At 31.5% G+C, this 15,866-nt stretch overlaps 1 protein-coding gene across 1 annotated transcript; it reads right to left on the bottom strand.

Annotated features, from left to right (window-relative positions):
• Positions 1 to 211: 211 nt before the first annotated feature.
• Positions 212 to 15,856, bottom strand: LOC126740134 (thioredoxin-related transmembrane protein 2 homolog). The gene is made up of 5 exons (XM_050446051.1): positions 15,609 to 15,856; positions 15,357 to 15,537; positions 15,111 to 15,296; positions 14,937 to 15,059; positions 212 to 478 (listed from the first exon to the last, which is right to left on the bottom strand). The coding sequence occupies exons 1-5, from the start codon at positions 15,750 to 15,752 to the stop codon at positions 312 to 314; spliced, it is 801 nt and encodes a 266-aa protein (XP_050302008.1). The 5' UTR covers positions 15,753 to 15,856; the 3' UTR covers positions 212 to 311.
• Between the last annotated feature and the right edge of the window lie 10 nt (positions 15,857 to 15,866).

Genomic DNA, 15,866 nt, shown 5'->3' with positions numbered 1-15,866 from the left:
ACTGGTTGAATAATTTATTCATTTTGTAACAATTCACTTCTATCTATATAGAGATTCTATAGTATAGTACCAGCTCTACAATTTTTTAAATGCAACTTTTATAAATCAATGAAACACTGAACACAAATATTACCTACAATGGGACTAATTACTTAAAAAATTATAAATCCTAAATCAAACATATTTTCAAGCTCAAATATCCTAAGAAAGCTTATTTTAAGAAATTTTTTTTTTCGAGTGCTCATTGTGTCACAAACAAACATTTTATTCTATCCTCAATCTCAACGGTAATAAAGATTGCATTTTTATAATTATTTATTTTTTTTGGAATTACTAATGTTTTCCGACTTCGTTTCTTTTTTTGCTGTTTCATACAAGTTGTTTAAACCAAAGGCCATCTTTAAATTTTCTTCAGAGAACATGAATTTTATTAGTTTTCCTTTTGCATCTGCCATTGGTCTTCTCGTAACTTCTTTTCCTAAAATAAGTATATTAATTAGAATTTTTTGGTTACTATCCATTTTATTCAGACACAATATGTATGGCTGAATAAATAGAAGTGACTGAGAATACATCGATGGTCTAAATTTGAAAAGATAATCGTCTAATTTGTACTGAATTTTTAGATATTGCAATAACTCAGAAAAGTCAACTCAATCAGATATTTTTTTGTTTAATTAAAAAAGTATAAAACACATTTAATTTTTCCACATGCGACTTTTAAAGAAACATTTTTGTTTCAAGTGTAAATTGAAATTTTCTATTACTGTCATGTCAATGTGGTTCTGTCTAAACTTCAAATTTTGCATTCTATTATTGACATCTATACACCATAATAATGGAAAAAAGTAATATTCTTTGTGGTAAGAATCAATTAAATACCCTGGATTTAAATATCAGAAGTATTCAACAGAATTTCATTGAAATTATTTTTTTAGACATAATAAATACTGACAATATTGATGTTTTGGTTCTGTAAGAAACATTTACAATTAAAAATATTTCCAGGTATAATATACCAAATTTTGACATGTTCTATAATGAGTCAGTTTAACAAAAATGATGGTGTGTTCATGCAAGTAGCAAAATCATAAAACTGTTGGAGATAAATATTATAAAAACGAGTTTCAAGCATAGAAAACAATCTAAATATCGTTGGTGTTTATAGACCATTTTCTACAGATCTTGATATATTTCTGGAAGACCTTAAAACAGAATTGTTAGCAGATAGGGATAATGAGACTTAATATAAAGAGAGTAAATATAAATATCTTAGATGAAAATAACCTCAAAGTTATTGAGTATATGAATAATTTTACCTAATTTGGTTTTTTATCCTTCATTAATAAACCTACTAGGGAAACAACTGAAACAGCCACAGCTATTGATCATATTTTTATTAAGATAGATAATGTTTATATTACAAAAAAATCATATATAATCAATTATATTAAAGAATTCTCTAACTGATCATTACACAATAGCATAATCAATAGATGAGATGATAGAAAATAAAAAAAATAATTTATATAATGAAACAACAGTGTCCAGAATTAACTATGAAAAGCTCAATAAATTATTAGAAAATGGATCTTGGAATGATGTTCTTGACAGTCAAAATATAGAAGCATATACACTTAAAAAAAGTACTGTCTTATACCGGGTAGTGTGTCGCCGAGCGGAACGTAGGAAATCCCATGTAAATTTTAAGGGGGTCAACTATTGGCTTCCCTGTACATTTTAGAGAAAAAATGTAAGATAACTTTTTGAAGAGACCAACCCTCGTGCAAAGTTTCAAAAAATTTAAATAAGCGAATCTTGAATTATTTAATTAAATGTAATTGCAAAATTACCAAATTTTCGGTTCAGGTAAAACCAGACCCGAGTCACCAGCAAACAATTTGTTATAAGGCTTTGTCAAATCTGATGTACAGTCGAATACAAGAAATTTTTTTTTTTACGGAATGGGTGGGGAAATAAACTGGAACATTTCAGATACTGCTCTAAAACTGTTTCCCGCATAATGCCACTTAATTGTGGCTATTTTTTCGTCGATTGAATAATTCATACTTGTTTTCAAATATCGACTGTCACTGATTTATTGACACTTTTCCTCACGTCAGTGACAATATTCATTTTACTGGATTTTATACATTTTACTGTCTGTTTGGTTTTACCTGAACCGAAAATTTGCTAATTTTGCAATTACATTTAATTGAATCATTTAAGATTAGCTTACTAAAATTTTTTAAAACTTTGCACAAGGGTTTTCCAGATTGGTCTCTTTAAAAAGTTATCTTACATTTTTTCTATAAAATGTACAGGGAAGCCAATAATTGACCCCCTTAAAATTTACATGGGTTTTCCTATGTTCCGCTCGGCGACGCACCACCCGGTATAGATTTAAATACAAAGAAATATATTATAAACTTAAAAAAAAATCTTGGATAACTAAGGATCTAATTTGTAGTATTGCTAAACGAGATTTCATGAAAAGAGAACGTAAAAAGCACTTCTCTAAAAGGGCATCAGCAGAATATAAACATACTGTTACTAAACTTATAAAAGCAGCTAAAAACAACTATTATAAACAAACAGTTATTAATTCAAAAAATGATTATAAACAAATTTGGAATTCTTTAAACGAAATAAATTCAAAAATAAAATCCTCAAATGCATATCATATATTATATTGTTAACGAATGAACACTCGCTTAGTAATAAATTTAATGACTTTTTTATAGAGGCAGGGAGAGAATTACAGAATTGAATTCCGAAATCCAATAGTACATTTGCATTGAGCGATACTTTATTTTTGACTCCTGTCAACAATTACGAACTTAAAAACTTAGCTCGTTAAAAAATGATTCAGCACCTGGTATAGATCAAATTACCTCTTCACTAATAAAAAATATACATCATAATATTCTTGAATGGTCGCTGGTTCAATTGTGGCTAATTTAATCCCAAATTAGCGAATCCACCTTCGATATACTGCTGGTTCTGATTACTATTAAGTTTTTCCTTATACAAATGCCCCAAACTCTCAAATCTTATATTTTCCCAATGAAGGACCAATAAAACACTTTTTCACTTAAAATGTTTACTAATTATATTAATACTGGATATTTAAGGAAATAACGGAGATCGAGAGTCAACCGATTTCAGGAAGAATGAAAAAAATAAGAACGAGAGACGTAACCAATATTATGAAAGGCGAAGAGCAACTGACTTCTCTTTTACCCCTCTTAATAGCCAAAAATAAATCCCAGACACGTTTAATAATCGTATGATGGTTTCCCAGAAGTATAATGAATTATGTTTTAGTTAGGGTTAAAGTTGGCCTATAAGAAATTGTCTTAGTGGTCGGTTATTAGCCGGCTTTTAAATTGGAAATCCAAACATCCTCCCCCCCTTGAGGCGAAGTCCTCAACTCATGTTGTAAGGAAGCGGACACATTTTGGTAATGGGCCTTATAAATACACCGTTCTTTGTTTTAATCTTTGCTACACGAACCTTACCATCATTTCCTGGAAATACCTCCAGAATACGAGCTAAATTCCATTTTAATGGTGGTAAATTATCTTCTTTAATCAAAACGATTGAATTAACTTTAATATTATTAGATGCAACGAACCATTTTGGACGGTTTTGTAGCCGATTTAAGTATTCAGTTGACCACCGTTTCCAGAAGGCCTGCTGTAACTTAGTGCATTTCTGCCAAAAACTTAACCTATTTTCAGGTACATTAATTAGGTTCCTTTCGGGATAACTAGTCAGTGGTTCCCCTATTAAAAAATGAGATGGTGTTAGTACATTAAAATCGTTCGGATCATTTGAGACTGGGCACAAAGGCCTTGAATTTAAAATGGCTTCTATCTGAGCCAAGACAGTGGAAAACTCTTCAAATGTTAATTGAGTTTCCCCTACAATTTTGCGAAGAATGGTTTTTGTCGATTTTATTCCAGCCTCCCATAAGCCACCCCAATGAGGACTGCTAGGCGGTATAAATTTCCACTCTATTTCCTTTGTGGATAAAAAATGTTTAATTGTGTCTAAATTTGAAGTTAATTTGAAAAATTCATGAACTTCGCTTAATTGATTTTTCGCTCCCTGAAAGTTAGTGCCGTTATCGCTATAAACAGTACCTGGTAAGCCCCGTCGTGAAATAAATCTTTTAAATGTTAGTAAAAATGCGTCAGTGGATAGACTTGAAACCAATTCAAGATGTATAGCTTTCGTAGCCATACATACAAATAATGCTATATATGCCTTTGAAATCGCTGCTTTGCGAACCCTTGTCTGCTTAATAAAGAAAGGACCTCCAACATCAATTCCTACCTTTAAAAATGGACGTGAAATTGAAACCCTATCCGACGGTAAACTACCCATTAACTGACTTGAAACCTTAGCCTTGAACCTGTAACAAATAACGCACCCCTTTATGACTGTTTTAACTTCAGTTAATCCATTTATTGGCCAATATCGCAATCTTAAGTTCGACAAAACTGTTTGAGCTCCCGCATGCAGTAGTTTTTTGTGCTCAAACAATATAATAAGCCTAGTAACATGATGTTTAGATGGTAAAATAATAGGAAATCTTTGACTATAACTAACTGTTGCATTTGCAAGACGCCCATTGACCTTTAATAAGCCATCGATATCAATAAAAGGATTTAAACATTTAATAGTGCTGTTTTTCAATATTAAATTTTGTCTTTCTTCTGTTTGATCAACACCTTTAGAAGTTTTTAAATAATGAATTTCCTGAGCAAATCTTTCCATTTGAACTAATCTAATGATAGTTCTAAGAGAAATGTCTAACTCTTCAACTGTTAACGGACCTATTTGCTTATTAACATTTTTACAATTATTAAAGAATCTAAAGCAAACACTTACAGTTCTTTGTAAAAAAGAAAAACTAGAATATCTTTTCCAATCAATAACAATTTGTGAACAAGTTTGAACTAAACTCACTTTTTTTTCTTCATGTAATGATGCGAATGAATTTTGTATTTGCTTAATAACTGGCAATTCCTTATTTTCGCGAAGAAATGACGGCCCATTCCACCATTTTTCACACAAAAGCAAATCTCTTGGATAAACTCCACGTGATATATAATCTGCTGGATTGTCCTCAGACTTAATGTGTCTCCATTCATAGTTAATGGTTAGTTCCTGGATCTCAGAAACACGATTAGCCACGAATGTAGTCCAACGTGAAGGAGTATCCTTTAACCAACACAAAACAATATTTGAGTCTGTCCATAAGATGACCCTTTTTGGCTCCATCCCGAAAATTTCTAAGACTCTGTTAAGTAGTCTTGATAAGAGTAAAGCCCCGCATAGTTCTAGTCGCGGCAACGATACTGATTTTAAAGGTGCAACTCTAGATTTTGAGCAAATCAAATTACAACTTATCTTCCCATCTTTAGAGATGCCCTTAATATAAATGCAAGCACCATAAGCTGCCATAGAAGAATCGCAAAACCCGTGAATTTCTATATTTGTCAATGTTCCTGAACCCAAAAATAAGTAACGAGGAATTTGCAATTTGACTAAATCTGGAAGAGTATCAGAAAGACCTTGCCATTTTTCCAACAAATGTGCTGGAAGTTCATCGTCCCAATCTATTTTGCTTATCCAGATTTGTTGCATTAAGATTTTTGCCAACAACACTACTGGCCCTACCAGCCCTAATGGATCAAACATTTGCGCAATTTGTGATAAGACTATTCTTTTAGTATATTTCATGTTTTTTATCTCAACGGGAGCTAAAATTTTAAAAGAGTCTTTAAAAGGAGACCATGATAAGCCTAAAATTTTATTCGATACACTCTCATCTTGAAATTCTATTTCGTTTTTAGAATCACTTAAATCTGAAAGTAGTAGTGATGAGTCGTTAGATGAAAACTTATGTAAATAAAATCCCGCAGATCCTAACAATTCTGTAAGTTGAGTCAACAACTCCTTGGCTTCTTCCCTTGAATTAGCTCCTCCTAAAATATCATCTACGTAGCACTGCTGCAAAAGAGCCTTGGATGCTAATGGAAACTCCATGGCCTTATCAGTAGCCAACTTACTCAAACAACGAGTAGCCAGATATGGAGCACAGTTGGTGCCATAAGTAACAGTTTGAAGTTCAATACATTTAAAATTATTATTTCGATCGTCTCTCCAAATAATATTTTGCAAATAGCATTGCTGAGGATTAATCCTCACCATCCTGTACATTTTTTTTATATCAGCTATTATTACATAGCTGAAAGTTCTAAATCTACACAAAATATCAAATAACTCTGGTTGAGTTGTAAATCCTTTAAGCATTATTTCATTCAATGAAACCCCTGTTGATGTCTTTGCCGAAGCATCAAAAACAACCCTAAGTTTTGTGGATACATTTGATTCCCGTATTACGCAATGATGCGGTAAAAAATTTCTTTGTACCCCATTTTGATCTAAATTTTGTTTAAAATCATATTCTACATAACGTGCATGTCCCAATAAAATATACTCCTCAATAAATTTCTTATATTCATAAAAGATCTCTGGATACTTTAAAAACTTCTGTTCAAGAGAATAAAATCTTTTAATTGACGTAGTTAAAGAATTACCCAACCTATGAATATCATTATCGCTACGCAATAGCAAATCTACTTGATACTGTCCATTATCCAAAATCTTCACAGTATCTAAAAAGATCTGTTCGCAATGTCTATCATCTAAGGATAAAATTTTTTTATTTGAAACTTCTTCCAATTGCCAAAATTTTAGCATAGTTGTGTTGATATTTTCAGTACCCAACGATTGCCCTAAAAGTGCAACTTGAAAATGACATGAATTAAAATAATCCCTTGACTTAGCTGGAGCAGTACCACAAACCAACCACCCTAACTGAGTCTCTTGTAAAACAGGCAATCCAACACCCAATTTTATTAGTCCTGGTAAGAGAACATCAAAATATATATCAGCTGCAATTAACATGTCTATCTCTGAAGTTTTATAAAAATACGGATCAGCTAATTTTATATGCCCAGGAATATTAAATTTGTCTATATCTATATTGACATGCGGTAAAGGGCATGTTACTGTATTTAAAATATAACAGCTCATTTTAATACTTCTATTATTAGAATACCTTGTTTTAATCTGAATGTCCGCCATATCATTTACATGAGCGATACTAGTTCCTATACCCCCTATCGTTAAATGCTGTTTATATGGTTGAACCTCTAATTCTCTTAAAAGTTTAGATGATATAAAACTAGACTGAGAACCTGAATCAAGAATAGCCCGAGCTTTAATTATCTTACCATTGCCTGTGCATATTTCAACAATTGCAGTTGCTAATAATATTTGTGACTTAAATCCCTGAGTATGCAGTGTTCTTTGAATAACTGAAGAAGAAGTTGTACCATTTGTACTTGAATAAATCTGATCATTGTCTTTTACATTTTGAGTATGCATAACTCCTTGACCCTGGTGATTATTTTCTTGAATAGTATTCAGTGGAAAACGCTCCTGATTACTTTGTGAGAGATTACCTTTTTCATTGTTAGAACTAAAACCTAAGACATTTCCCCCTTGCACATTGCCCTTAATATTGTCATCATGTAAAAGTGAATTATGCTTTCTTTTACAAAAATTGCACCCTAAAGATTTACAATGTATTACTGTATGATTAGTACCTAAACAATTATAGCACAGTTTTTGTTGCTGTATAAATTCTCTTTTTTGAACAAGACTAGCTCCTTTAAACTTAAAACATTTATTTAATGAGTGCCCTTCCCGATTGCAAAATAAACAGTTTTGTTTTTTAGTGTGCTGTGTGCTTACAAATGTTGAAGATTTCTCCCTTTTAACTGTATACTGCCCTTTAAAACTTTTAAAGTTTTTATCAGTCTCCGTAATATTTTCTAATGCCATACAACGTTTCTCTAAGAACTCAAGAAATTCGTTTACTGTTGGCAACACTGTAATATCCCTTTCTAATTCAAAAGCACGCCTAGTTTGAAAATCTAATTTTTGACTTAAAACGTACACAAGTAAGATGTCCCAAGAATTCACTGGTAAATTTAAAGCTTTGAGTGAATTTAAATGTTGTCTAACCTTTGTGAGAAATGATCTTATTTGATCCCCTTGACCTCTTATTATTTGTGGAATATCCATTAACCCTTTTACATGTGAGTTTATAATAAATAAATTATTATCATACCTTTTCTTTAAAATTTCCAATGCCACTGTATAATTTTCATTTGTTATAGAAATGTTGTCAATTAAATTCAACGCTTCTTGTGACAGTGCACCCTTTAAATACATAAACCTTTGGACATTGGTCAACTGAATATTATCATGTATTAATGCAGTGAAAAGATCATAAAAAGATTTCCAATCTTCATATTTGCCAGAAAATGTAGGTGCATTTATATTCGGCAACCTTACTCTACTCTGAGAATCACTACCCGATATAGAAGTGGAGGGTTGAGACTGTTGGAAGTTCACCGTTGTAGCTACCCGACTTCTATTTTGAATTATTGTTTTAATTTTAGCCCAAGCTCTAAAATATTGTGTCTCTATAATTTCCCTATCCGCTGACTCTAGGTCGTCCTCATTTTCAATTAATGATTGAACATTATCATATGACTCGAAAGCCTTTTGTAAATGCGATTCCCTAATGACAAATTCATTAATATTAATATCTAAATTACTCTCATTATTGTTAACATAGTTTTCAATCCTAGTGATACTACTCTTTAGCTTTCTACGTTCCTTTTTGTTTTCTTCCATACTTAATTTTTAATACACCAAAGAAACTAAATTTAACAACTAAAATCTGTTTCAACTTTAAATAACGTAATAACCTTTTAAACAGTACCAATATACATTTGTAGTAGTAAATCTTAATCCCAGACCTAATCTTTATTTAATTAAAATAAAGCTTTATACCTTAGAAATTATTCTAAATTTAGAACTGTTATTTTAAACAACCCTATGTAATAACTAGCTATAAATTCAGCTTTACATTTAACCACAAACAATTAAAACCCTTTGTGTTTATTAAAATTCTTTTTCAAAAACTAATTAGATCCACCCTGTAAGAGTACATCAAATTTACAAAGAAAATTGAATCAAAAATTTTACACTTTTCTTCTAAGTCAATTCACTACACTTGCAACAGAGTACGATAATCGACGTAAAATATAAAATAAATCTGAAAGATCTGACCTTGTAAGTCCCTTTGTCCAGCGCTCTGGAGTGAAAAGTTCCCAATTCCAATGTCTCGGAGTTGCTCGTCGAACTCTTGCTGCAAATTCCCTCAGCTTTGCCCTCAACTATCAGCGGTAAGTCTGCAAATCCCAAAGCCTTGAAGTAAATCCAAATCCCAATCACTTCGTTAGCTTGTCCCAGTAGTTTTCCAAATTCCCAAAACTCCTTCCTGGTCACGATAGTATAAGTGTAAGAATCCCAGTAAAAACTTAATAATCCGGATCGTTTGGACCAAAATGAATGGTCGCTGGTTCAATTGTGGCTAATTTAATCCCAAATTAGCGAATCCACCTTCGATATACTGCTGGTTCTGATTACTATTAAGTTTTTCCTTATACAAATGCCCCAAACTCTCAAATCTTATATTTTCCCAATGAAGGACCAATAAAACACTTTTTCACTTAAAATGTTTACTAATTATATTAATACTGGATATTTAAGGAAATAACGGAGATCGAGAGTCAACCGATTTCAGGAAGAATGAAAAAAATAAGAACGAGAGACGTAACCAATATTATGAAAGGCGAAGAGCAACTGACTTCTCTTTTACCCCTCTTAATAGCCAAAAATAAATCCCAGACACGTTTAATAATCGTATGATGGTTTCCCAGAAGTATAATGAATTATGTTTTAGTTAGGGTTAAAGTTGGCCTATAAGAAATTGTCTTAGTGGTCGGTTATTAGCCGGCTTTTAAATTGGAAATCCAAACAATTCTTAAACCCTTACTTTATTTAATAAATCTATCGTTTTCCACATATAAAATTCCTTCAGAGTTTAATGCGACAGTGGTAACACCAGTTCATAAAAGCGGAGATAAAAAATTTATTAACAAATTATAGACCTATATCAGTTATTAACAATTTTGCGAAAATATTCGAAAAATGTTTAAAACAAAGAATCGTAAATTTTGTAGAGAAAAAAAATACTTTATTCTAAACAGTTTGGCTTTAGGGAAGGTAAAAGCACCGAGAATGCAGTTTTTGAATTTCTAAATAGAATCAATCAACATTTTCAAAGGAAATTTAAAAGCTGTTGTTATGGATCTGTCCAAAGCGTTTGACACCGTATTACATGCTCTTATGTTTGATCGGTTAGAGGAAATGCTTTTTCGAAATGGTCCGCAAAACTTACTAAAGGACTACATGACAGAAAGAAAGCATTTGAATTTTGATTTGGTACACCTGTTGCCCGTTACAAAACCCCTAAATTTGCTAAATGGATGTTGCATGATTTGAAGGATATAATCCTGAAAAAGAAAGAAGCACATAAAACCAATAAGCTGTCATCATCCATGGATGATTACATTCTATTTTCTGACTTGAGAAGCCAAGGTAAAGAGACATCATGGTTTTCGCATTGAAATTCTTTGGGAGATATTAAAAGTAGAAAAACTGAAAAAGAGATCATTTCATAGGTATGTCAATTCAAAATGGAGAAATGCTGAGTATCCTTAAACTATTATTTTAATGATATTGAGTCAAGTGATCCATTGGAAACATTTTCCAACCAACATGTTGCATTGGTGCTTCCTCAGAGTCAAAGTTCCCAAAATTCCCCAGATGATCCCCCTTGTGAAAAATCTGTAAGTCTGAGTGTACTCCACGTTTTTGTTACTGACGTTTTTAATAGGTTGAGCGAGTTAAAGCCGAGTCTGGGTGCTGACCCAAATGGCATCCCTGTGGTTTTCTTGTAGTCGTGTAAATTAGTGCTTGCCCAAGTTTTATGTAATATTTTTAACCATTAAATAGGGGAATTTTTCCAGAATTTTGGAAAAAAACTATGTTACACCATATTTCAAAGATGGAAATAGGTCAAATATTGAGAATTATCGCTCTATATCAAAGACATCATTCATCTCGAAAATGTTTGAACTGGCATTAGTGGCTGATAAGAGTTGCTTCCGTTGCTTAAGCATGTTATTGTAGTTGAGTAACATGGCTTCATGAAGGGTCGATCCGCCATTATCAACCTTTTGTGTTATGAACAGGCCTTGTTGCAAGCTTTGGAAAATAGGTGCCAGGTTGATTCAATTTATACCGATTTCCCGAAAACCATTGACAAAGGTGGTCTTGCCTTATTTGTCATGAAATTTTCCGACATTTTTTGTGATCTGTTGGCTTTCTTTTATACAAGCAGATAAAATAAAAAAAAACTCTATCTCTTTCGAAGTTGTGATTACATCAGGTGGGTATCTCTCTGATTGATGAAACATTCCTTTTTGATTGTTTCATCAATATTGAATCTGTATTTTCTGCCACATTTCTGGTTTTTTCAGATAATGTAAACATGTTTAGAGTCATAAAGTCGGATAACAAGTGGCTGCAAACTAATCGTAATGGCTTTTTGCTGTGGTGCAATAAAAATAGATTAATTTTGAATATCAATAAATGTAAAGTAATATCCTTCAGTCGTAAGAAGAATCCATTTACTTTCAATTAGCAATACTAGGAACGTCAGTGTCTTGTTAAGGATTTGGGGATTTATTTTGATTTTGAACTTACTTTTCCTCAGCATATTGATTACATGTCCTATAGAGCAATATGATTATAAGGTTTCGTTTTTCGAACCTTACAGGAACTTGAGAATAATTTTGTAATGAAGGATTTTTACTGTGCCCTAGTCAGTTCAGTTTTATAATAGGTATCCTGCATTTGGCAGCCATTTTATGCTTTGAAAAGGATTGGTCTTAAGTTGAATAGGTATTCCTTGTAATGATATAAATTGTTCTCAAATTAAATCAATTTTAAACTTATATTCTTTAGAGGGTAGAAGCCAATATACATATACATGTAACTTTTTATAAAATTGTTTTTCTAATTTTTCTTTATTCATTTTACTAAGTTAGATATTGATCAGTTATCTGGTAAGATTTTGGCTTTCGGGATCAGAGAAATAAAAGTCCAGTTTAACTTAAATGGCCCACGTTTCGCAAAATATATTTGCTTCCTCAGGGCGATTTTAAAATTCTGAACCTAGTCATAAAAATAAATATAAACATAGACGGAAAACCCCAAATCTTACCAGACAACTGACAAAATTTGAATCATTGAAAGATAAAGCAATTAGATATTGATATTTATGTATTATTATAGAGGTTGAATGCGTAAGCGGCGAACTATTCTGTACGCAGAGATTACAAAGTTCAAAATTAAAATAGAAGAACAAGTCAAACTAAGTGAAAAAGTTTTTGAAAAAGTTTCTTGACATAAGTTTCTGATATAAGAATTTATTCAGAAATTAAAAACTATTCCCACATTCTGAGGTATACAGAAGGTGCGCCAGATTTTGTTCTTACGAAGAAGACTACATGTAAGAAGACTGGTCTGTACGCTAAGCGTGCGTACCCAAAAATGAAGGATAACTAGGTTCAGAAAGTAGCCACGTCGGCACGTTTGGTCAGAAGTATATCTCACTCCGATTGGCTCGACCCAGCTTTTAACAGTGTTGTTGTCTCCTTGGTTCTTGCTTAGAACACTTTCCAGTGCAAAAAATTATAATGGATTATGTCAGATATTGTTTAAATCATCAGAGCAATACTTGCACTAAACACAAAACCCCCACAGCTTATAAAAATTAATATAGTAGATAACAATGAACTGTGTGGAATGGACAATATCTGTGCCTTCTTCTACTGAAATGCACAAGGAAATTGACAAGAAATGCTGTCATTATCAAATTGCTATTGGACATTTTGCCCTGGTTTTATGGAAAAATCAAAGATTCACTGCCCTAGTTATTTCTGTTTTTGATAAAGTAAAATGGTAAAGAGGTAAGAAGTGAGGATTAATATTTTGGAGATGGCCAGGAGATGGGAACATATTCCACAAAAAATAGAGATGATAAAGTTAATTGTAAATTTTTTAACTAAATATATAATCACCCTAACATACCTAAGATACTTTTCCCTGACATTTTTTGGTTCATTTTCATTAAAATTTTAACGAAATTGTGAGACGCTTTTACGAAAATTTTCTCTTGTACAAATCCTTGTTATGACGTTTACCGGAAGACACGCGACAAAATGGACCTTTTTCAGAGAAAAATTAACTACTTAAGAACGTCAAGGAGCTAGAAAATTCAAAAAGTAATTAAAAAGATAAAGCTGGGGTGGACTGAAATGTGATTGAAAAATTCTAATAATTTTTGTAATAAGAATATAAGTGACACCCTAGAGTATAATATAAAGGTAATTATGTACAATTCAAAAAATGCTTCCCTTTTTTATTTAATGTTTTTAATTACAAATTGTATTAAAAATCATTTATTTATTTATCATAACAGTATCAACAGCCAGAGGCCACTGACAGACACTAACTATAACATCTTTAATATATATTAACTTAGAACAAGAACAAAATAGGTTAACCCATGACATTAATAAAAACAATTTACATAAACTAATAAGTGTCAAATATATATACTACTCCACTACCTACTAGTCTGATTCAAGGAGGCAAAAAGCCTATCCTCAAGTGATTTTACAAAGGTAGTCAAACTAATTATATCCAAGTCAAAATCACTAGCAAAAGTATTAAAATAGTTACACATTTTTTAACCAGTGAAATCTTAAAATTATTGGTTTTTGGAAATTCCAGGTGGAAAGTCTTTTTCCCTTTACAAAAGAAAGGGAGTACTGAAAGAAGTTCTGGAGAGTTATTTTTTGTTTGTTACTTGAATTTTATTTGTTAATACTCTATACATAAAAACAAGACAAGTTTTAATTCACCAGTTTTCTAAGGACAATGTGTCAATTCTCCTTAAAAGTATAATATCCAAGGTAATATCTAATTTTTTTATAAAACATGTATTATAAAAACTTATTTTCGATGTTCACATTTTATAGTTTTAATCCATACACTCATATTGAGGTACCCATCTAATACTACCATATTTCAGTTTTGGTAATATCAAATTATCAAAAACTTTCAGACAACACTCAACATTAAAACCTTTGGTAGATCTAATGATAAAGCCCATTGTTTTATGTGCCTCATTTACCATATTAACAATGTGATCTGTGAAGACAATATAACAGTCCATTATCAAACCCAAGTCTCTCTCTTTTTCTCAATTCCTAATAGTGCTATAGGTATATGATATAAGATTCCTATTCAGAGTAAGAGACATTTCACAACACTTTAAATATTAATAGTAAGGCAATTTGTGTTACATCAGTCCACCACAGTATTCAAATTATTTTTTAAACAAACACAATCATCTGTAATACCAACTACAAAGTATATTTTAAAATCATTTGCAAAAGTAAAATTTAAGTGAATACATATCAGAATTGTTGATCTCTGTTCGATTATTAAATCAATTGATTTTGTGACAAATTTTAGTCAAATGACTGTAAATAAAATAGGTATAATTATCTGTAAGATTTTATCATTTTATTTTATGATATTATAGTTTTCTCTTTAAGTAATTAGTAATCTTTGAGAGAACAATTGTATATTAAGATTTTTCTATTGACTTGTGTAAGCTTTTTGAATACCAATAAATAATCTGAATATGGAAGACTAATTAACCATCCTTAAGATTAATTTTGAACTTTTTGAAAGAAAAAATATATTTTTACTAATTTCATTTTATCAAGTGCCCATAAAATGTCAAAATTTGGTGAAAAATACCCACATAATGAATAACTAAAGATATTGAACTGTACCTTCTTGGAACAAGATAATAGTTGGTAACTGTTTACTCATACTGCTGTCACTAACATGATACTTTTTGCCAGCCTCTGGATACCTCCCAATATCAATTTTTCCAAATTTTAAATTGTCCAGAGCTAAAAACGACTTCTTTAGTACTTACAATATTTATTTTAGGCTTTGCTTACCATAACTTGTACTTAATTTAGCAAACACAGGGGCTAAATTAACACAAGTTGGATTCCAAGCAGTGTAAAAGGCCACCAGCCAAGTTGTCTTATTGGAAACCTCCTCAGTTAAATCACTTTCCCCTTTGAAGTAGATCACATTATTTGGACCTGAGTAGGCTGGCTCAGGAACTAATAAAGCACCCACTATAAAACATTTTTAGTCAACTTTTATTAAGCTTCATTGGATTAACACAAGTCTCTTACATATAAATAGAATTCCATAAACAATGCCCATTTTATAATCTGCATTAAACCACAATATAAGGTTAGCAATTTTTGTGTATATAAAACTGGATGATAAATAGCTGATCATGCTAACACTTCCTGTTTTTCTTGTTCGCATTACGATTACAATAAGTAGGAAAAATAGTATTTCCGTTTCCCTCTACAATTTAATTCAAGAAATTAGAGTTAATTAAATAATATCCACCAAAAAGAAAATGTGATGCCACTTACCCCTTCAAATTCACAGTTGTCTGTGTTAAATATATAGTTGCAAACGCCTGGAATTCTTTTAATAACAATGTATGATAAACTAAGAATTATATTAACTAAATAATACGGCCTTAAGAGCTGTAAAAGATCTTTCTTTACCGACATTATTATGTAAAATTTAAACCGACTTAAACTAGTAAACAAACTAACCAAATATAAGCACTCAGCTGGTTTTGCTCTTCACATTGACAGATGACAGACAGCTCTGTTGACCCAGCT

Source organism: Anthonomus grandis, chromosome 9, assembly GCF_022605725.1.
Source record: "Anthonomus grandis grandis chromosome 9, icAntGran1.3, whole genome shotgun sequence".
Lineage (NCBI taxonomy): Eukaryota > Metazoa > Arthropoda > Insecta > Coleoptera > Curculionidae > Anthonomus > Anthonomus grandis.
This window is presented reverse-complemented; position numbering and strand designations above follow the sequence as displayed.